The 22,417-nt window shown below is 39.7% G+C and overlaps 2 protein-coding genes across 6 annotated transcripts in view; one reads left to right on the forward strand and one right to left on the reverse strand.

Annotated features, from left to right (window-relative positions):
- Window positions 1-22,417, reverse strand: part of VEPH1 (ventricular zone expressed PH domain containing 1) — a 181,809-nt gene that overhangs the window by 134,929 nt on the left and 24,463 nt on the right. For 4 of the 5 annotated variants that reach the window (XR_011559233.1, XM_070753507.1, XM_070753508.1 and 1 more), the window contains exons 3-4: window positions 19,709-19,924; window positions 15,789-15,963 (exon numbers count right to left, since the gene is read on the reverse strand). Coding sequence is in view for 4 of the 5 variants with exons in the window: in XM_070753507.1 (XP_070609608.1) it covers window positions 15,789-15,963; window positions 19,709-19,924 (391 nt within the window). In the remaining variant the exon portion in view is untranslated. Of the gene's footprint in view, window positions 1-15,788; window positions 15,964-19,708; window positions 19,925-20,488; window positions 20,517-22,417 lie in introns of those variants that run through there. The other variant, XM_070753509.1, reaches the window with a different exon arrangement.
- PTX3 (pentraxin 3) lies at window positions 617-11,515 on the forward strand. The gene is made up of 3 exons (XM_070754132.1): window positions 617-880; window positions 1,263-1,802; window positions 7,752-11,515. The coding sequence occupies exons 1-3, from the start codon at window positions 748-750 to the stop codon at window positions 8,369-8,371; spliced, it is 1,293 nt and encodes a 430-aa protein (XP_070610233.1). The 5' UTR covers window positions 617-747; the 3' UTR covers window positions 8,372-11,515.

Below are 22,417 nucleotides of genomic sequence, written 5' to 3' on the forward strand. Positions count from 1 at the left end.
ATAAATGAAAGTAAACATACTGTACGATGGATTAGGTTGAATGTGTATGATTGTATAGTCAGGGATTTTACTATGTATTAATGTTTTTAAATTGATTTAACTTCTACTATTAGATTTGTAATGTATTGTATCACTATTATGTTGTGAGCCGCCCCGAGTCTTCAGAGAGGGGTGGTATACAAATCTAATAAACTAACTATAATTAGAACAAATCACGGCATAAATTTCTTTCATGGTGCCACGTTTTATCATTACACATTTTTAGTGGAGCAAACATTAGCTTGTCACATATTAAGAAATTCTGATTGTTAAACTTGATTTTATTTTATTTATTTTATTTTATTTATTTTATTTTCATTTTATTTGTCTTGTTTTTCATTAAAATTCAGGGGGAGAAAAAAAAAACCTAGCCTCCAAAGAGCTCTGCAATTTGCAAGAACAGACTTTCCCTCATTTCTCCCCTTTCATTCCTTACTAATCCACCCCCATTTCAGACTTAACAAGGTTCAGGATTGTGCAATCTCCATACCTCCCCCTTCCTTACAGTTCCCATCCAAAAAAATTAATAATAACCAGAAGCACTCTTCTTACAGCTCTAGGACTAGAATTACTCATTCATTCAAGCTCAGGCATTCCCCCAGTATTATTTAAGGGCTTTCTCTGTAGGAATCATCTCTGCTCCAGTCTTGCAAGAGATTAAGACACCGAAGTTTTTTGCGGAAGCAGTTGGGAAATTCTACCAAAAAAATGTTTCCTTTCATGATTCTGTTTTTTGCTCTCTGTTATTCTTCATTTACTCAGAACACAGATGAATATGATGATCTCTTCTTCCTGAATTTTGATAATGAAATAGAAAGTGTAATTCCTGCAACAGAAGAAAGTAAGTATTTTACCTTTCTTCCCCAGTCTTTAACTGCAAACAACTTTTTTTTTTGCATTAACAGCAGAATTGGTACTCTTATTGTTGCAAAATCTGCAGTTAGCAAACTTAAAAATAGCAATGTTTCAGAATATTAAGAAAGGAGGCAGGAAAATTTCTCTGCTCTTGTTTTCTAGCTGATGTCCTTGCCTTCTTTTCTAGAGAAAGAAAGTGTGTAAATAACCTTGGAGTGCATCTTTCTTTAGAAAGTGTGTAAATAACCTTGGAGTGCATCTTTCTTTAGAAAGTGTGTAAATAACCTTGGAGTGCATCTTTCTTTAAACAGCTTCTTTTGTGAGAATAAAGCTCAGTTGTAATGTTTTTACTATGTGCTCTGCTACAGCCATTTCCTGCGATTGCCAGCGAGAACACACAGAATGGGACAAGCTCTTCATTATGCTTGAGAATTCTCAGATGAAGCAAAACATGCTGCTCGAATCTCTGGATGAAATCCTTAAGGTGGAGTTGCAGATGCTGAGAGCAGAAATGCTGCAGTTTGTGGAAAACTTTGCTGGCACGTGCACCACGTACCTCGAGAAAGCAACCACTCAGATCTGGAGCCAAATGGACCAGACGATAACAAAGAGCAGAGCTTCTGGAGGTAGGTCTGGGATGCTTCAGGAGATCAAGCAAGAAAAAGTCCTCCAAGAGATTCTGCAATTAAACCAAAACCTTTCCAACCGACTCAGCCAGCTCGAGCGTGCCTGGCAGTGGAGAACGGAAGAGGGTGGTCAGCGGAGCCATTCAGCAGAGGATGGTAGAGTCGGCTACATAATGCACGGGAGCAATTTCATGTTGAAGTCATTGTGGCAAGAGCTGCAGGAAACAAAAGCTGAACTAAAAGAATCTCAGAAGAAGATCTCAAAGCCTCCATTGCCAGCTGGTGAGTCAGTCTTTTTACGCATTCATTCCCAAGCAACCACATTAACCATATGTTTGCTTAAATTAACAACCTTACTGGATGCTTTGCCTATAGAGAAGGGGGCAGTATTATTATAAATTTGGAGACAACTGGAGGGAGCATGTTCAACTTATATCGTATAGCAGCCAGACAATATAAACTCACAATATAACCTGGAAGACACTGTGAGTATTAACTGCTTCAGCTATGTTGCTGCAGCTTAAAATATGTTCAGTGAATAATTACACTTGGCCAACAGAAGCTCCAAAAACATCTGCATATCTTATTAGTAAAGCAACAGTGGAGTTTTGCTAAGTCACTTGCAGTTATCCTCTTCCAATTTTTATTTTCATTTTGCGGAGCCAGTAACAGCAATAATTCATCGACAGTCCCAATCAATTCAAGTTTTCTGGCTGTTCCCCTGCTCTGCCTTTTTTTAAAAACATACCTGCTGATTCCTTCACTGCATTCCTCGGGGGCTACTTTTGAACACAATTTGACCTTGTGAGCTCACTCATTATGTCAACAGACTATTCATCAATTTAATTCTCACGCTTCAGGGCATAAACAGATCCTCCACAGGGGTTCAGGAAAGTGGAATAGCTTAGATTCTGCGAAGCACAACTGCACAGCCATATATCACAAAGGTTTCCCCTGGACCCTTCCAGTTGCCTTTTAATACCCAATCTGAACATGCCATGATTTATGCTAAGATAAATAAGGAAACTATTTATGTTAAATAACTTTGAAACATATTCTCCCGCCCCATTTGAAGTCTTAACTTGTTATTTTTAAGGCAACTCTATTCATCATACCTAGATGTTCTCTGAGGCTGATTTTAAATAACTAGTGGTATAATATAAAAAGAATGACATAGGTCTCTTGTAATTAACCACACAAAAGAAGAGTTTGACACACTTACAAGAGGCTCTTGCTATTGTGTGACATTCCAAACATTGATTGGTGATCTCTAAAGCAACAGCTGCCTATGATTTTGAATCACTGCTTTTATTTTATTAAAAAAATATAGTGGTGTTGAGAAATAAGCAGATGGTTAAATAACTCATTCTATGTGTTATCTGTTCATTAGTCCAAAAGGTTTGTAAGAATCACAATCACTATCTAGAGGCCCTTTCAAATGTATGTGAAAAGAGGAAAGTGTATATTGACTAAGTTCCATTAATTTACAACCATGCCAGAAAAAATGTTTAATTTGAACAAGATAAGAATATATATGTATGAATAAGCATAGCTTGTGTGGGAAAGCATAACATAGATAATGTCCTAGTGCACTGATTAATTTTCCAAATGTAAAGCCACATCAAAAAGCTGTGCTTAAAAATACTGTTATTATTTTACTGTTTTCTAAAAGGCCATCTCTGTCTCTAAGGTGCTATATAGAAACATAGAAGATTGATGGCAGAAAAAGACCTCACGGTCCATCTAGTCTGCCCTTATACTATTTCCTTATACTATCTAAACTCCTGAGTGATAGGAAATTACTAACAATAAACTTCTTGATCAGCCATTTGTTTTGCTAAGATATCTAGAATTAATACATCAAATAATCTTAATAACTATACATTATTACTTATGTTAAATAATATGTAATAATATGTAATATAACTATATATTACAACTAATCAAGGAGAAAACAAGCCCAGAACTAAGGATAATTTTCCTGACAGGTAGAACAATTAATCAGTGGAACAACTTACCTACAGAAGTTATGAATTCTCCAACACTGGAGGTTTTAAAGAAGAGATTGGTTAACAATTTGTCTGAAATTGTATATGCTTTCTGCCTGAGTAGAAAGCATATACTGCCTGCTTTCTGCCTGAGATTGGACTACAAGACTTCCAAGTTCCTTTCCAACCCTGTTATTGTGTTCTATTTATGTCATAAAAGTAAAGCAATTCATTGAGTATTCATTTTGCAAAGATTACACTAAAGTACCCAGAGGCTCTTTTAGGGCTATTTATTTTTGGGTGCTTCCCCCAAAGTTTTGCATTATGCGCTTAAAATTTGAAAATGGCGTTAACAGGAAGTCGAGAGAATGTCATTGGAATGTCTATTTCTTCCCCATCCTAATTTTTTCTTAATATTTGCTTTTGCCAGAAAAGCACACCAGAGAGGTAAGAATGGAAGAGTTAAAGAATTTCTTTTGTTTGATAATGCTAATAGCCACGAGGCGGAAAAATATCTTGATTTTCTCTGAGAAAGTCATGCCATAAGTAACCATCTGCTCTTCCCTTCCCTTGACGACATTTCCCAATAAAAAAATATGTGTGGTGTGCTTTGTCATATTATTGTAAGCTTTCCAATCCCACATCACTTTGGCTACTGCCTAAGAGAGGGAATCTCACAATGGAATGATGTCACACATGTTTCCTATTTACTAGCTGCTACAGAAGAGAGGGCAGGACAAAAATATTGCTTTTTTCCCCTAAAACCTGGAGGAAAATCCATAGCGCAATTGAACTAATCTATGAAGTGCTAAGTCCAACATAACTCCACCAAATTTGCAGGACCTGTTCTTAATTTACCACGTTCTGGCCAATGATATCACTCAGCTCTATTTGTTTTGACAGGCGGGAGGACAGTCATAATTTGATTAAGAACAAAAAGACTGACTTTATAAAACTATTCCACAGATCCCTCTGGAAATCCCTTTTTTTTTCTTTCAAAAGAGTTTTCAGCAACTGGTTTTGATTTCTCACATATTTTGGATTTCTGCCAGGTTTTTGTTATCACACTATTGTTGGTGACTTATAAAGCTGGTTTTCATTTTGTCTACCCTTGATAATAAAGTTAGAAATTTTGATAATTAAAAAGCCATGTCACTACATAGAGCTCTTTGCCCTTTGAAGGCAAAGTATTCCTGCAGATTTTCATGACCCGTTGCCCCTATTCTCAGTGGTCAAAGCATTTTAACATTCTTAGAACTCAAAGCATATGATACCAGCACAGCATGAGAAAATAGAAAAAGTATACTAATTATTACAGCTGTGATTTCAATATTCGTTTTACTTCAAGTTCAAAGAATCTAAAACGTTATGTTTGTTGATTATTCATCATAGAGTATCTCAGTTTCCTGTAATTGCTCTCTCATACATTTATTAAGATATTTGAAATTGTCAACCGAGTTCAAGTCCCACCATAGCAATAAAAGCCAGCTAGGTGACTTTGGGCCAGTCACCCTATCACAGTCCAACCTATCTCAAAGGCTTGTTGTAGCGAAAATAGGATATACAGTATTTGCTGCCTTGAGTTATTTGTAAAAATAATAAAGGTGGGAAATAAGTAAGTAAGCACAGAACGTATAATTATAATTCAATAAAATGTATGTTTCTTATGGCTCCAAATGGTTTATCCTGTAGATCTTTTAATTATTAGTTTAGGAAAGTTGTGGTCTTTTTGAACAAAACTATAGATTACACCATGGAAAATTCATTCTAGACCATGACTTTTCAATCCATGAAAATGTGTAAACTCTCTCGTTAGAGAACATAAGATAATAGGGTTATTTAAAATGGAGAAATGATAGAAAGTATTTTTCTGATGTTAAAATAGCCAAGGATTTGGTGTAACACTGATAAACTTCAATACTTTATAAACATACTCTGTAAATTATTCCGCTGAAAAAGTTCTCCTTCCTCATTTCTACATGCTGAATTTAAACAGATATAGAGGTACATGACCATGAGCCCACACCACTGATAAAACAATTAGATTACAGTGATCCCTCGAGTTTCGCGATCTCGAGTTTCGCGAAACGCCATATCGCGAGTTTTCAACCCGGAAGTAAACTCCACCATCTGCGCATGCGTGCCCTTCCACGCATGCGTAGATGGTGGAGTTTCCCTGCCGGGCAGAGGCTTCCCTGGGTCTTCCCCCTCTTGCCCTGGTAAGACAGCATCGGCACGAGCAACGGCGTGGGCGGGCGGGCGGCACGCGCGCGGGAAACCCCACCTCCGCCTCCCAGCTGGGAAGCGGAGCCAGCAACAGCGTGGGCGGGCGGGCGGTGCGCGCGAGCCTGGGGACACCCTAACTCTGCTTCCCAGCGCGCGCGCGTTGCTGGGGAAAGCGCGCGCGCTTGGGGACTCCCTAGGTCCGCTCCCCAGCTGGGGAGGGAGTCCCCACCCCGCGCGCGTTGCTGGGGAATGCGCGCGCGCTTGGGGACTCCCTAGGTCCGCTCCCCAGCTGGGGAGGGAGTCCCCACCGCGCGCGCGTTGCTGGGGAATGCGCGCGCGCTTGGGGACTCCCTAGGTCCGCTCCCCAGCTGGGGAGGGAGTCCCCACCCCGCGCGCGTTGCTGCGGAATGCGCGCGCGCTTGGGGACTCCCTAGGTCCGCTCCCCAGCTGGGGAGGGAGTCCCCACCCCCCGCGCGTTGCTGGGGAATGCGCGCGCGCTTGGGGACTCCCTAGGTCCGCTCCCCAGCTGGGGAGGGAGTCCCCACCCCGCGCGCGTTGCTGCGGAATGCGCGCGCGCTTGGGGACTCCCTAGGTCCGCTCCCCAGCTGGGGAGGGAGTCCCCACCCCGCGCGCGTTGCTGCGGAATGCGCGCGCGCTTGGGGACTCCCTAGGTCCGCTCCCCAGCTGGGGAGGGAGTCCCCACCCCGCGCGCGTTGCTGGGGAATGCGCGCGCGCTTGGGGACTCCCTAGGTCCGCTCCCCAGCTGGGGAGGGAGTCCCCACCGCGCGCGCGTTGCTGGGGAATGCGCGCGCGCTTGGGGACTCCCTAGGTCCGCTCCCCAGCTGGGGAGGGAGTCCCCACCCCGCGCGCGTTGCTGCGGAATGCGCGCGCGCTTGGGGACTCCCTAGGTCCGCTCCCCAGCTGGGGAGGGAGTCCCCACCCCGCGCGCGTTGCTGGGGAATGCGCGCGCGCTTGGGGACTCCCTAGGTCCGCTCCCCAGCTGGGGAGGGAGTCCCCACCCCGCGCGCGTTGCTGCGGAATGCGCGCGCGCTTGGGGACTCCCTAGGTCCGCTCCCCAGCTGGGGAGGGAGTCCCCACCCCGCGCGCGTTGCTGGGGAAAGCGCGCGCGCTTGGGGACTCCCTAGGTCCGCTCCCCAGCTGGGGAGCGGACCTAGGGAGTCCCCAAGCGCGCGCGCTTTCCCCAGCAACGCGCCACCCCAGGCGCGAGCAACGGGGTGGGCGGGCGAAGGGCGGCCGGCAGTGGAAGCAAAAACACCATCTGCGCACGCGCAGATGGTGTTTTTACTTCCGCACCGCTACTTCGCGAAAAATCGATCTTCGCGAGGGGTCCTGGAACGGAACCCTCGCGATGATCGAGGGATCACTGTACTTTCATTTGTAATTATAGATGTGTTTAACTCTAATACTTTTGTAATAATTATTATTACAAAATTAAATGCAAAATAAACAAAAATCTGTTAGCAAACTAAACAATGTTGTTTGGCGGGACCCAGGGGAAGAGCCTTCTCTGTGGCGGTCCTGACCCTCTGGAACCAACTCCCCCCCAGATATCAGAGTTGCCCCCACCCTCCTTGCCTTATATAAGCTCCTTAAAACCCACCTCTGTCGTCAGGCATGGGGGAGTTGAGATATTCTCTTCCCCTTAGGCTTATAAAAATTTATGCATGGTATGTCTGTCTGTATGATTGGTTTCTTAAATTGGGGTTTTTTACATTACTTTTAATATTAGATTTGTTCATATTGTCTTTTTACTGTTGTTAGCTGCCCCGAATCTATGAAGAGGGGCAGCATACAAATCTAATAAATAAATAAATAAATATTACAAAAAGAATATATTTTCTTAAAATCCAAAAAAGCCGTTGCTACTCATAATACAGTTGCCTGATTAATCAACATAATTTAACTGATACTTATAACTATATTATATTACGATTATCCCAGATGTATATGAGCCTTCAGTATAATTGATAACAATTACATTCTGTTGTTCTTACAGGTTGTGAAACAGTTATTTTATTCCCAATGCGTTCTAAAAAGATCTTCGTGAGTGTTCATCCAACTGGTGAGATGGCCCTCTTCTCCTTCACTGCCTGCACATGGGTTAAGGTGACTGAAGCACTGGACAAAACTATTGTGTTCTCATATGGAACCAAGACCAATCCCTATGAAATCCAGCTTTATCTGAACTATGACTCTGTGGTTCTCGCCATAAAAAACAACCTCAACAAGATATCTGCCCCAAAGGTAATTTCTTCTGGAGAGTGGACTCACATCTGCGGTGCTTGGGGTTCAGTCAATGGAACCATATCTCTATCGATAAATGGAAAGCTTGCGGTCACCTCTTCCGAAATATCCGAAGACCACATTATCCCAGATGGTGGAATTTTGCAGATTGGCCAGGAAAAGAATGGCTGCTGCGTTGGAGGTGGTTTCAATGAATCTTTAGCTTTTTCTGGAAAAATAACTGGCTTTAACATTTGGGACCGAATCCTCAGTGACAAAGAGATAAGAAGACAATCTGAAGAAGATGCCTGTAATAACCGTGGCAACATAGTGGGCTGGGGAGTTACAGAGACTCTGCCTCATGGAGGAGCTCAGTATGTTTTTAGCCCCTGAATTTATGTTCTTCAAAACTCTATATAAAAGCAAACCAATAAACATAACTTATAAAATCTGAATATATACACATATACAGTAGTATCTCTAGATACGAGCTGCTCTACATGCGAGTATTTCAAGATACGAGCTAGGAGGGGAGAGACATTTCTGTTCTACTCCCGAGCTCAAATTTGGGATACGAGCCGAGCGTCCACTAGGTGGCGCAAGAATCCTTGCTTTTGGTTATCTCGGAGGGGGAAAAAGTTATTTGTTCCAGAATACGAGTTGCCTCGAGATACAAGCTCCCTTATGGAACGAATTATGCTCGTATCTAGGGGTACTACTGTATTTAGAATTGGTCCATGATACAGTTTCCATAGGAAAAGCAGGGAAAGAGGTATAAAGAAAACTCAGAAACCACTTATCTCTGCTTCACATAAGAAACTCTGAATGAGGCTTCCCATGGCAAGAAACCTTTGGATGACTGCCATGGCTACTAATATAAGCCAATATCTCCGCTCTCCAGATTCCACAAAAATAAACAGTGCTGTCATAACTGGGAGATAGCTGTCCACAAATGGATATAGCTGCTTTCAGAACAAGTACTTGCTAAGCCAGTAAGATGAATTTTATCCACATGAAAACTCATTCATAGAGAAATATGTCGTAGGGCAGAATTTAAAATTGCTACCATATGAAAGCTAAAATACTGTATAGGCTCTTAAATATATCTTGTTAAGAGTCAGCATGTAAACATGCTGGTCCAGACTGCTATATGGATCCAAAGTTCTCTGAGCACGTATCTTAATCATACCCCAAAACTATTTTTGAATATACTCTGAATTATACATGATTAGCACCTTTCATGGTGAAAAGGTTCAATAGCTGTAATGATTTTGAAAATGTTGCTAGCAGGCGCTCCTGATAGGATTATCCTTGTTGATAAAATCTAAGGAGAGGTTTGGAACTATAAGTAATTCATAATGATCTGAGGAAAGTTAGAAAATGTCAAAATGAAATCGAGAAAAAAAACAGTAATAAGTCATTGCTGGATTGTTGCCAAAATTACGGTATATGAAAGTGGGTCAAATCCTTTAGGCAATTTTGATTGCTACATAATAATATTAGGAAGAAAAGCTTAGCTACTGGAAAGAAAGCTGAATTTTCACCAGTAGATCTATAGATGAGGATGTGGCAAAACCAAAGTGACAAAGAAGTCTAGTCACTGTTGAAGTCAGAACTGAAAAACAAAATTATACAGTGGTACTTCATGATACGAACTTAATTGGTTCCAGGAGGAGGTTCGTAAGGTGAAAAGTTCATAAGACGAAACAATGTTTCCCATAGGAATCAATGTAAAAGCAAATAATGCGTGCAAATCCTTCAGGAAAATCTCAAACTTTAGAAGGGAGGCGAACAGAGGGCAGGGAGGAGCAGCTAAAGGGGGCGGGTGGAAGAAGCAAGGCTAGGCTAAAGGGTGAGTGGGAAGGAAGAAAGGGAAGGGGGGGTGCCCCTCCCTTTTCTTTCTTCAAAAGACACCCTTTCAGTGCCTCTGCAAACACGTTGTTCTCTGCAAAATCTTTCCTCCTCCAAGCCGCCACTCCATTTTCTTTCTTCAAAAGACACCCTTTCAGTGCCTCTGCAAGCACGCTGTTCTCTGCAAAGTCTTTCTCCCTCCAAGCCGCCCCTCCCTTTTCTTTCTTCAAAAGACACCCTTTCAGTGCCTCTGCAAGCACGCTGTTCTCTGCAAAGTCTTTCCCCCTTCAAGCCGCCCCTCCCTTTTCTTTCTTCAAAAAAAGGAAAAAAAAGAAACCCCTTCATCCCAGCAGCAGCGGCTTGCGTTCGTAAGGTGAAAATAGTTCGGAAGAAGAGGCAAAAAAATCTTAAACACCGGGTTCGTATCTCGAAAAGTTCGTTAGGCCAGGCGTTCGTAAGATGAGGTACCACTGTATATGACAAAATTAAATAAAACAACGTAATAAGTATGGATCAAACAAAACTTGAAACTATTAAAATGGAACTGAAACATGCTAGATTAGATATTTTCTGAATCAGTAAATATTGGTGGACTGCAATAGATCACCTCAGTTCAGACAATAATATGTCAGAGCATAAATTCATACAAAGAGATGGAATGACAACGACACCCCAAAATAATATCACAAAGTTTGTACTGGCTATGAGCCAATAAACAATAGGTTCATATTTATTAGAATTAGCATATATTCATTGAGAGAACATCACTGTTATACAAAGATGTGCTGCTATTTGAAACATAATAGAAGACATTAAGGAAATCTACAGTAATTTGCAAGAGGTACTAAATGTAACAGCAGAAAAGATTGCAGTATGTCTGGTGCATAGTTTGTTAACCACAATGATACAATAAATAGTTTAATATAGTTTTTTTAAAGATAATTATTTCTTCATTGCCAATGCCTGCTTCAGTAATACATGGACATCACTAGATGGACAAGATCAGAATGAAATTTGTTACAGTATAAGAAAAAGAATTGTAAAATCCAATCAGCCAAGTGTATATTATAAAACACTATATCAAATTCATATGGTGTCAAATACATGGGATAAACATAAAAGTTTTTTTAAAATAGATGTGCCGGCAAGATTGGATTTGAATACATATAGTTAGAATATAAAATGAAAATAGAACAAACCAATATCCTTAACTTACGCAAGGGAGTATTTGAGAAATTATGGAACTTGATAAGAGACACTGTGAAAACTGAAGTGGAACAAACTCTTCCCCAAATTTTAAGGCAGAAAAATTTAAATAGCTTTCAGAACAAGCTACCATGCTATCTAGGGAGGGATGAATGATGAAAGCATTGATCAAAAAGAAGGAGGTACTACAGTTAAACACAAATTTTCAAGAAGAAAAGATAAGGGAAGATATCATAGTCAGTAACAGAGGAAATAAAGAAAAATGAAAGCTTTTAAAAAGATTATCAAAAAAATAACTGCAATAAATCATAGTTAAAGCAAAACTTTTCAAGAGCTCTAACAGAAACAAATGAAATTAGAGGGAAAATGTATTACAGACTGATAGTACAAACTGGTATAAATATGAGTAGAGTATAATTCAAAATTGACTGTTCTAGAAATTAGAGAAGAGAGCCAATCAACCAGGTATCAAATTAAAAATCAGTTGTATCAAAACTGCAGAAGAAGAAACAATTAAAGTGCTAACAGCTCTAGGTCAACAATGAGCAAGAAACCACTGTAAAAAATTAGTACAATTTAAGCTTATGTTAAATATTAAGACAAAGATATTATCAATCAACAATGAAGAAGTGAAAATGAAGGAAGCTGTGCTGTTTTATGGGGCCTTCTTCTTTGTAGGGCTTTTTTAATGTGAATTTTGCAACTGAACTATTTAAATAGTATGGAGCAATACGTAGCTTTTTTCTGTTTTTATTAGTAGTATACAGTATACATCTTCATAAAGTTAGCAACTTGTCCGAGGAACTTTTAATACCAGAAGCCTACTTTGCATTCAAGAGGACTGCAGTTTTTTTATTTGAAATTAATATAACTGTATTATATTGTAAAATAAACCGATTTTGTATTGACCTTGTTGAAATTATTTTTTATAAAACTGAACTGTAAATAAAAAGAATACTTTATCAGATTGATATTACATATCATTTTCTTTAGGGTGTTCAGAATACAATGCAAGCATTAAGTCAGAATGTAAGTGAACCCTTCTCTGTTTAATTTATATAAAAATCATGTCTCTAAAAGCAGAACAATCCCAAAACAAATAGATGCCAGAACCAAGAACATTAAAGATTATAAAGGAGTTATATTAGCATTTTAGCATTTGTTGTACCAAAAAGTTATTCTTGAAAAACAATATAATAGTGTTAAGTATGAAAGTTGGCTGTGTGTCTTTAAACCAGTTGCCCTCTCTATGCCCAATCTACCACATAGGGCTTTTATTGAGAGAGCAATCATGGGCTTGCCTAAATATGCCCATGTCACACCAACACTCCGCAGTCTACATTGGTTGCCGATCAGTTTCCGGTCACAATTCAAAGTGTTGGCTATGACCTTCATGGCACCGGGCCAGGTTATCTCCGGGACCGCCTTCTGCCGCACGAATCCCAGCGACCAATTAGGTCCCACAGAGTGGGCCTTCTCCAGGTCCCGTCAACTAAACAATGTCGTTTGGCGGGACCCAGGGGAAGAGCCTTCTCTGTGGCGGCCCTGGCCCTCTGGAACCAACTCCCCCCAGAGATTAGAATAGCCCCTACCCTTCTTGCCTTTCGTAAACTTCTTAAAACCCACCTCTGTCGTCAGGCATGGAGGAACTGAGATATTCTTTCCCCCTAGGCTTCTACAATTTATGTATGGTATGTTTGAATGTATGATTGGTTTTAAAATAAGAGTTTTTAGCTGCTTTAGTATTGGATTGTCGCATGTTGTTTTTACCACTGTTGTTAGCCGCCCCGAGTCTACAGAGAGGGGCGGCATACAAATCCAATAAATAATAAATAATAATAATTATTATTATTGTGGAGAAAATAAAGTGGAAGCACTAGGTATTTGCATTGACTTGAGTTGAACAAAAACTAAATAACAGTTTTTAAAAAATCAATCAAAGATCTAAAAAGATAAATATCATAGATTATTGCAAAATTACTGAGATCTCCAAATTGAATGGATAAAGCATTTTACTGAAATAGGTTAGTAGTTATATGATATAGGCATCTCCAACACGGTGGTGACTACAGATGTATTCAATTTCTGTTCTCATAATATCAACCAGCATGACTACGGATAACAAACAGTCCACAGTCATTCATTTTTGTTTCTTTAGGATGAAAGTTTCAGAGTGAGATGTTGTGAGAGTGCTTTGGGTTGACTACATCAGAAAAAAGATTCCTCGGAAAGATTATACCTTATTGAGATGGGCCATAATAACAGAATCTCTCAAGTCTGATTGTACTATGTTTTACTTGCCCATGCAATGAATTAGGAAGAATCCTGCTCAAGTCTCTTCTGAATATTATTGATATATCTGTAGCCATGTTTTAGTGTAGTAATTTCCTATTCTTTTTCTGTATAGTCTGGAGGACAGAAGGAAAAGGGGGGACATGATCGAAACATTTAAATATGTTAAAGGGTTAATTAAGGTCCAGGAGGGAAGTGTTTTTAATAGGAAAGTGAACACAAGAGCAAGGGGACACAATCTGAAGTTAGTTGGGGGAAAGATCAAAAGCAACATGAGAAAATATTATTTTACTGAAAGAGTAGTAGATCCTTGGAACAAACTTAAAGCAGACGTGGTTGGTAAATCCACAGTAACTGAATTTAAACATGCCTGGGATAAACATATATCCATCCTAAGATAAAAATACAGGAGATAGTATAAGGGCAGACTAGATGGATCATGAGGTCTTTTTCTGCCGTCACTCTTCTATGTTTCTATGTTTCTAAGCTTTTTCTAGGTATTCTGCAAGGGAATCTAACATGGCTTTGGGCTTGCCGTATTCTAGCAGTAGGAAGGGGGTTTTTTTTGCAGAGATAAGGGTAGGATATTATAGATAGGTTGCATTCTTTTCCCTGGAAACAGAGAATGTGCCTGCAGATGGCTGAAGGTAGCATTTGGAATCATTGGACAATGAACTGTGAGCTGATCGGAGAACGTGATTCTGGGGGGAAGTTTCAAACTTTTGCTTTTTACTGGGTGTAATTTCCGAGTTTGGTCAGAGTCAGAATTACACCAAGACCTTGCCAATTTGATATATTCCTAATAAATGAACTTTGATTGATTTTGACTGCCTGGGATTTTTCACTTGGGGAACGTACTACTTGGGAACTTGTCAATTATCTTATTCCCTTAAGGAATGTTTAAGTCACCTGGGCTTATATAACTTGTGTTCCTGATTCCCTTCGAGTCATTTCCCTGATTCACTACAGGTACTATTTTATTTTTTTCATGCTGCTAAGTAGAGGTGGGGTACTTACTACCTGTGTGAGCACCATAATTTATAGTGGTGCAATTAATTAAATAATAATTTAGTGTATATATTGACTCTGAGTCTTCGGAGAGGGGCGGCATACAAATCTAATAAATCTAATAAATAATCATTAAGTTTAAATGGATTAAAGTCAGAAAAATTAAGAAAAATGATTGGGAAGGACTAGCTGTTTGCACATTTATAAGTTTTTGTTTGGAATAAGATGGTAGTGGTGGTGATGTTCTATGAGGCAGTAAATTGAAATAAAAAGCAAGGTGGGCATTGTTACTAGTGAAAAGTAGTAGTGTTAGTAGTAATGGTAGTAGTAGTAGTAATGAAAATTGAGTTTTACTTCAATCATCAACATTGGGGTATAAATAATTTTGATTGATTGTTTAAATCTCAATTTAATGAACAAGTATTGCTCACTTGTATTGTCCTTTAAATACTTTTAAGGAACATTCCAATTACAGTGATCCCTCGATTAGTGCGGGGGTTACGTTCCAAGACCTCCCGCACTAATCGATTTTCCGCGGTATAGTGGTGCGGAAGTAAAAACACCATCTGCGCATGCGCACCATTTTTCCATGACCGCGCATGCGCAGATGGTGGAGCCGGGGAGCAACGAAAGTGCGGAAGCCGACAAAGATTGCTTTGAATGTCGGCAGTCCCCACCCCCCCAACACCTGCCCGCCCGCCATTCACCTGCCCGCCCACCATTCACCCGCCCCGGCCGGCCGCTCGCTCGCCCGTTCACCCGCCCGGCCCGCTCGCCGCTCGCCCGTTCACCCGCCCGGCCGCTCACTCGCCGCTCAAGAGCAAGAGGGGGAGAGATAGAGAAAGAGAGAGAAGGAAAGAAAGAGATGAGAGAGGGAGGAAGAGAGTGTGAGAGGAAGAAGCAAGATAGAGAAAGAGAGAGAGAAAGAAAGATGAGAAAGGAAGGAAGAGAGTGAGAGAGAGGAAGAAAGAGAGAGAGAGAAGAGTGGAAGGAAGAGAGAGAGAAATGATAGAAAAAAGGGGAGAAAAAAAGAGAAATGAGAAAATGATTGAAGCAGAGAATGACAGGAAAGAAAGAGAAAGAGACAGAGAAGTGACTCTTGGTGATGACGTATGACGTCATCGGGTGGGAAAAACCGTGGTATAGCAAAAAAAACGTGGAGTATTTTTTAATTAATATTTTTTAAAAATCCGTGGTATAGCGTTTCGCACTCATCGAGACCGCACTAATCGAGGGATCACTGTATATAGAAAGTCACTATAACTGGACCACCTGACCCCATACAGATGTCAAGAGCACTGATTGGCCCCATCCTGAAAAGGCACTTATAGTATACAATGTTTGAAGTCAACCTCAACTTAATTAAACATTGTTTTTTTTTAAAGATATGGAAATTCTTATGAAGTAAAACATATAAATCAAACAAAACATGTACTGTATAGGTATTTCTTACCTTGCAGGATACTTTTTACAATACTTTCTGTGTGTTCAGCAAGCAGCTCTGCTTTACTGATTGCCGCAAGTGAGAGATAACCGGATAAATTCCTGCACAATTCTTTGTTACCCCTCTGGAGAAACTTCACTGCCACTGGGACAGCCAATGCTATGATGGGAGGGCGATTATAATTCTTTTGGGGTGGGGGGAGAGAACAAAAATAGAGTCACAAATTATTGCACGCACATTCACTTATTATCATATCTGAAAATATCATAAGTTTTCATCAGGCGTGTAGAAACAAACCATTTTGAATTACCTTTACTGCAATGAAATATAAACATAAAGGTCTACTGTGGAATGCCATGTTGTTCTATCTCTTAAATGCTGAAAATACATTTTATATTTATATAGAGTCACTTTGGATAGTGAGATAGGTGACATATAAATTTAATAAATAAATCAAAGAAAAAGTCTGTCTTTTAACAGTAATGGGCTTCTGCCCCCACGGGGAGGGGGAACGCAGTGGGGATAGTAAGTTTATGCACTATTTATTGAATACTTAATAGTTTTTTTATTGTCATTCCTTCTCTAGTACCTTAGTATGATCCTTAATTACTTTTAAAATAGGAAATAATTAAATAGTCTGTTTTTACCCATAAACACTTTAATCATTTTATTTATTTATTTGTTTGTTTGTTTGTATGCCGCCCCTCTCCGCAGACTAGAACTGAACTTTTATAGCAATTAAAGAAAATTGAGCTAGTTGCCTAATAAGAACATAAGAACATAAGAAGAGCCATGCTGAATCAGGCCAAAGCCCATCGAGTCCAGCATTCTGTATTGTGCATGGGGATCTTGAGCAGAAAGAGAAGGCAAAACCCTCCCTTTCCCTTGACCCCCAACAAATGGTACTCAATGGAATCCTGCCTGCCTCAACCAACATAGAGGCGGCACATGGACATTCATTTCAATAACCACCTAACCACCTAATCTGTTATCATACTGAACCTTGTGGGTTTAGTACAAAGCTTTAAATGTTACTGTGCTCCTCAGCAAATAATGCTATCACTTATCTTTTTTGTGATTATTCAAATAATGTGACTTAATCAACTGAAAAAGAGTCCAAACACCTATCTGAAAACTTATCGTGGTCGGTAAGCCACTCCCACCTAGTCATATGACCTTTAAGCCACCCCCGGTCAGATGATTGTCAAGGCACTGCCACCTGGTCACATGGCTGGCAAGCCACTCCTGCCCGGTCACATGACCATCAAGCCACACCCACACAATAAGCCATGCCCACAGTGGTAGTAAAAAAAATTGCAGCCCTTCACTGGTCTTTAACTGTGAACAAGTCAATTGGATCAAGATTTTTCATTTGACAAGGAGCCTAACAAAGGACTTGATCACAATGTGGTTAAGAAAAGGAAGGACTAAAAGAGAAAGATTCTTGAAGCAGCTGTCATCAGAGTGCCAGAGAAGGAGATTGGGTTGTCTCTTCTTTCCTCATTCCTTAATTCTCAAATCAAGACATTCTTTGGGTAGATTTTTAAACAGCCCAAAGAAAGACTGTTTATTTTTTTTAAAAAAATCCTACTAGACCAGTGGTTCTCAACCTGAGGGTCGGGAGTCCTTTGGGAGTCGAATGACCGTTTCACAGGGGTCACTCAAGACCATGGGAAAAAACAAATTTCCCATGGTGTTAGGAACTAAAGCTTTTATTCTGGCCCATGGAACATATTTTTACAATCCAACCTATCAGATGTTTACAAGGGGGGTGTCCCTCTGATCATCCTGCCAATCAGCTTAAAGCTCTGTTGGAAGAATGGATGCTAGACTTATGGTTGGGGGTCACCAAAACATGAGGAACTGTATTAAGGGGTCGTGGCATTAGAAAGGTTGAGAACCACTGTACTAGACCATCAATATTAATATTGATATTGTCAATATTATAAGAATATTAATAACATTTGTCCGGATTCACACAATATCCAAATCATAAATCATGATTAACAAGCCACATTGGCTGGGTTTGTGTAACATTCTAAGATTAGACTACAAACAAACTGAACTGCACCTAGCCTGATGCGTGTAACCATCTTAAAGCTCCTGGTTTATTTTGCTCTTTCCTGGATTTTTGAGTTTCTTCTGACTTGCTTTTTTAGTACACTTCCAACTGGTCATGAGGTTTCTATGTTCTACTTTAATATAACCAGCAATAAAATTATAAATATAGACAACCTAACAAAATTGAGGTAAAATTTTAATCACATATATTTTCATCAAGTATAACGGATTTGATGCTAGTTAATATATCTTCATCAAAAGAGTCTTTAGAGTAAAATGAAAACAATGGAGTCTTGTTCTACTTATTAAAGAACTACTGTTTTGAAAATCAACATCTGTTTAATACCTAGATTTTAACATTTGTTTAAAATGCATACTTGGACATGATCCTAGCGTTCTGAAGCTGAAATAAAAATAATTGAACCTTGAGGAGTTTTAGATGGCATTCCATTGATATGAACCAGGTTCTAATTATATGGTGTTTCATTTTGAATGAAAATAGATTAATATGATTTAATATGATTAATATTAGTTTAAGATAAATAAACCTTTAGTATGACTTCTGAACTAACCAGCAGAGCCCCTCTCCCCACAAAAAAAACCCAATATTAATACAAATTTTAGTAATGACAGGTTTAAAATTAGCTGAAGTTCTATCTTCAATTTAGAAGACATTTAGTTTGGACAACTAAATATTACTATGAACATTGTTAGTACAGGGCACATGGTTGTTAGGGATTGCCATTGTAAACTGCATGTTGTACACTTGTACCAAACTTGTACTTAAAGAGTTAATGTGCACTCAAAGAGTTAACTTGTACTTGAAGAGTTAATATTCAAGGCTGTTTCGTCACTTCCTCATTGAAGCTATAAAAGCTCATTATTCTGCTCGGTCATTTCGTTTTCACTTTGCCTGAGAGAAGGGGTAGTTGTGTTTAAGCTTCGTGCTTGTATAAGCTTCATGCTTATTATCTATATTGTATTTTGCTTTGTGCTTCTATCTTGTAATAGCTCAGTGCTTATTATTCTGTATTTGCTTCGTGCTTATTCTGGATTGTTTAACTAAGTCTGTGTCTTGGCTTTATTACACATCCACGCTATGTTAAAATTCTCTGCTCGGTGTTGTCGAAGGTTTCATAGCCTAACCGAGACAAGCCAAGATACATAATGCCTGAAAAAACACTTACTAGTTAATACAAGTTTCATATCTTGTTGTCCAAACAAACAAAGAAATTATTTTGGGTTCTAATTATGTTAACTTAATGCTACTGTAACCACAAAAGAAATCTTATCCATGATAAGTTGTTACATAATTTCTCTGACCTTTGGAGAAAAAAATGAAAAATTGAATAAATTATCCATCCAACTTTTTAATCTACAAATTTGGGGGAGACTGTTTGTGTATAATTCTATTACAAAGGACAACAAATCATGACTTCATGAACTCAATCTGTATAGTCTGGAGGACAGAAGGAAAAGTGAGGACATGATCGAAACATTTAAATATGTTAAAGGGTTAAATAAGGTCCAGGAGGGAAGTGTTTTTAATAGGAAAGTGAACACAAGAATAAGGGGACATAATCTGAAGTTAGTTGGGGGAAAGATCAAAAGCAACATGAGAAAATATTATTTTACTGAAAGAGTAGTAGATCCTTGGAACAAACTTCCAGCAGACGTGGTTGGTAAATCCACAGTAACTGAATTTAAACATGCCTGGGATAAACATAGATCCATCCTAAGATAAAATACAGAAAATAGTATAAGGGCAGACTAGATGGACCATGAGGTCTTTTTTCTGCCGTCAGACTTCTATGTTTCTATGTTTCTATGCCCTTAAATAGATACATCATCAGATAAAACATTCCTACCTGCAAAATGCAGCTCATAATATCAGAAGCAATCTTTGCATGCGGTGTGTCTTCATCTTTACAAAAGGGTTTCAGATTGTGCTCTAAACATGACTCCCAGAGATCAATAAGAGCTTTTCCATGCTTCTCGATTGATTCTGTCTCCCTGATGGCTGAAGTAATTCGAGTGATACAAATCTCCACAACTGCTTGGTCATTGTCATTGGTCTGGTAGTCCTGATTGAGATAAAATATGATAGTAGTTGGAGACTCTCCTGGATATCTGTCCAAAGTCCATACCTGGAGAAAGGTATTTATTCACACTTAGACATGGCGCAGCAGGCAGAGTGCTTTACTGCAGGCCCCTGAAGCTGACTGTAGATCTGTAGGTCAGCGGTTCAAATCTCATCACCGGCTCGAGGTTGACTCAGCCTTCCATCCTTCCGAGGTGGGTAAAATGAGGACCTGGATTGTGGGGGCAATATGCTGGCTCTGTTAAAAAGTGCTATTGCTAACATGTTGTAAGCCGCCCTGAGTCTAAGGAGAAAGGCGGCATAAAAATTGAATAAATAAATAAAAATTTAGACTGGCATGGAGGCTGGTTCTTGTGAGTGACAGTACTTGACTAGACTACCTTAAAACCAAAATCTTAATTTGCATGCTTTAAAAATTGTTAAAAACTTTGGCCAGGGTGTTTCATAGCTCTGCCAAACCCAGCACGCCATGACACTAGATAATCCAAAAAATCATTGACAAAAAGCAGAATGCATCTACTTTACCAGAATACCACAGTATACTTACCTTTTCTTTGATGTTCAGTTGGGACCATGTAAATTTCTTTAACTGTCTGGACAGATCTGCATCCAAACTTTTAAAGACAATATTTCAAGTAGCCCCTCGTATACTTAATATGGTTTTAAAGAGAGATGGAAAGGCATAAACATTTGTTATTACCCACTGGTTAACGGTGTAGGCTTTATTGCAACATTACGAATGTTCGAGAATTGGCCATTGTTATGATGGCCAATGTTTGAGCAATTACTGCATTGATACCTGCTCAACTAAATCAATTTGCTCTAACGGGGCCATGTTCCTAAATAGATATGACCCTTTGTTTACATTGGCAAGACATTTAAATAAATCTTCCTAAACTCTGAAGAGCACTAAGGTTAGTATGTTTTAGTGTCATATCAGCTACTGTTGTTGAGGGTGAATATTTGTTTGTCTGTTTATTATAAAATTTATTGCCTGCTCATCTTACCAAAGGCAGCTTACAATAATAAAAAATGAAAACTTTGCAGAGGCAAAAACCTAAATAGGATACAAAACACAGCCAAATATATTGACCCAATTAAAAGATGGGAAGGTGGGAGTAGGTTAGGAGGGAAGGTGGGATCTCTGTTAATCAATCAACCACCTCCATTGTGATGCTCCTCCATTGGACCCCAGAGCCAACTGGCAGAATCAAGCCTTTAGGCCAGTGATGGCGAACCTATGGCACGGATGCCAGAGGTGGCACACGGAGTCATATCTGCTGGTGCGCGAGCGGTTGCCCTAGCTCAGCTCCAACGTGCATCTATGTGCTGGCCAGCTGATTTTTGGCTCACACAGAGGCTCTGGGAGTGCATTTTTGTATTCCAATGAGCCTCCGGGGAATAGGGGAGGGCGTATTTACCCCTCTCCGGCACCTGGGAAGCCTTTGGAGCCTGGGAGGGTGAAACACAAGCCTACAGGCCATCTCTGGCCTACAAAGGGCCTCTGAGAGGTGGGGAAAGCTATTTTTGCACTCCCCAGCCATTGAATTATGGATGTGGGCACTCGCGCATGAGCGATAGTGTGCACGCATGCTCTTTCGGCACCCGAGGGAAAAAGGGTTCACCATCACTGCTTTAGGCTCTTAAGGAAGTTCGGGAGGGTTTATTTATTCTTTCACAGGGTTAACATTAATAATAATACTAATAATACTAATGCTAATACTAATACTACTACTAATAATAATTTATTAGATTTGTATGCCGCTCCTTTTCGAGGACTCGGGGCGGCTCACAACAACATAAACAGTGTACAAATCCAATTTTAAAATGCAATTTAAAACCCTTATAATAAAATAAAATAATCACACAACCAATCAAACCATACACCAACCTTGACAATTGGGGTGTGTGTTAGTTTCCCCATGCCTGGTGATAAAGATGAGTTTTTAATAACTTATGAAAGGCGAGGAGGGTGGGGGCAGTCCTAATCTCTGGGGGGAGTTGGTTCCAGAGGGCCGGGGCCGCCACAGAGAAGGCTCTCCCCCTGGGTCCTATGCTTTCTGTATCAGAATCTTTAATAGAAATGTCTTCTCTGCTTCTTGATTTTATCTTCTTAAAAGAGCTTTCTTATTTCATTTGTATTTGTTTTTATTATTATTGCTATGTTAATTTTTTATTCTAATTAAACTACCAAGAGAATTTTCCTAAAGATTTAACAATTATATAAGCAATTTAATAATGTATAAAGTTTATATCATTCTGGCTTTAGACAAAGACAAGAAGCAAGGAATTTCAATAGTAAAGTATTCCTGTAACAAGTGTCTCTAGCAGTTCACATTTCAGGGATACCTTTTTGAACAGAACACTCTTATAAGTAAGGTGTGTAAGGGGCGTGCATAAGTGCACCTTCGTGCCTACCGTCCCTGTCCTAATGTCTTTTCTATCTCTACTTTATACTTACATTATGTTAAACATA

This window comes from Erythrolamprus reginae, chromosome 5, assembly GCF_031021105.1.
Source record: "Erythrolamprus reginae isolate rEryReg1 chromosome 5, rEryReg1.hap1, whole genome shotgun sequence".
Lineage (NCBI taxonomy): Eukaryota > Metazoa > Chordata > Lepidosauria > Squamata > Dipsadidae > Erythrolamprus > Erythrolamprus reginae.

What these genes read in the sequence shown, in the direction of transcription:
- PTX3 (XM_070754132.1), top strand. Translation starts at nt 748, where the DNA reads ATGTTTCCTTTCATGATTCTGTTTTTTGCTCTCTGTTATTCTTCATTT. An exon ending in AATTCCTGCAACAGAAGAAA is followed by an intron (nt 881 to 1,262) that starts GTAAGTATTTTA and finishes GCTCTGCTACAG; the next exon opens with CCATTTCCTGCGATTGCCAG. An exon ending in AAAGCCTCCATTGCCAGCTG is followed by an intron (nt 1,803 to 7,751) that starts GTGAGTCAGTCT and finishes TTGTTCTTACAG; the next exon opens with GTTGTGAAACAGTTATTTTA.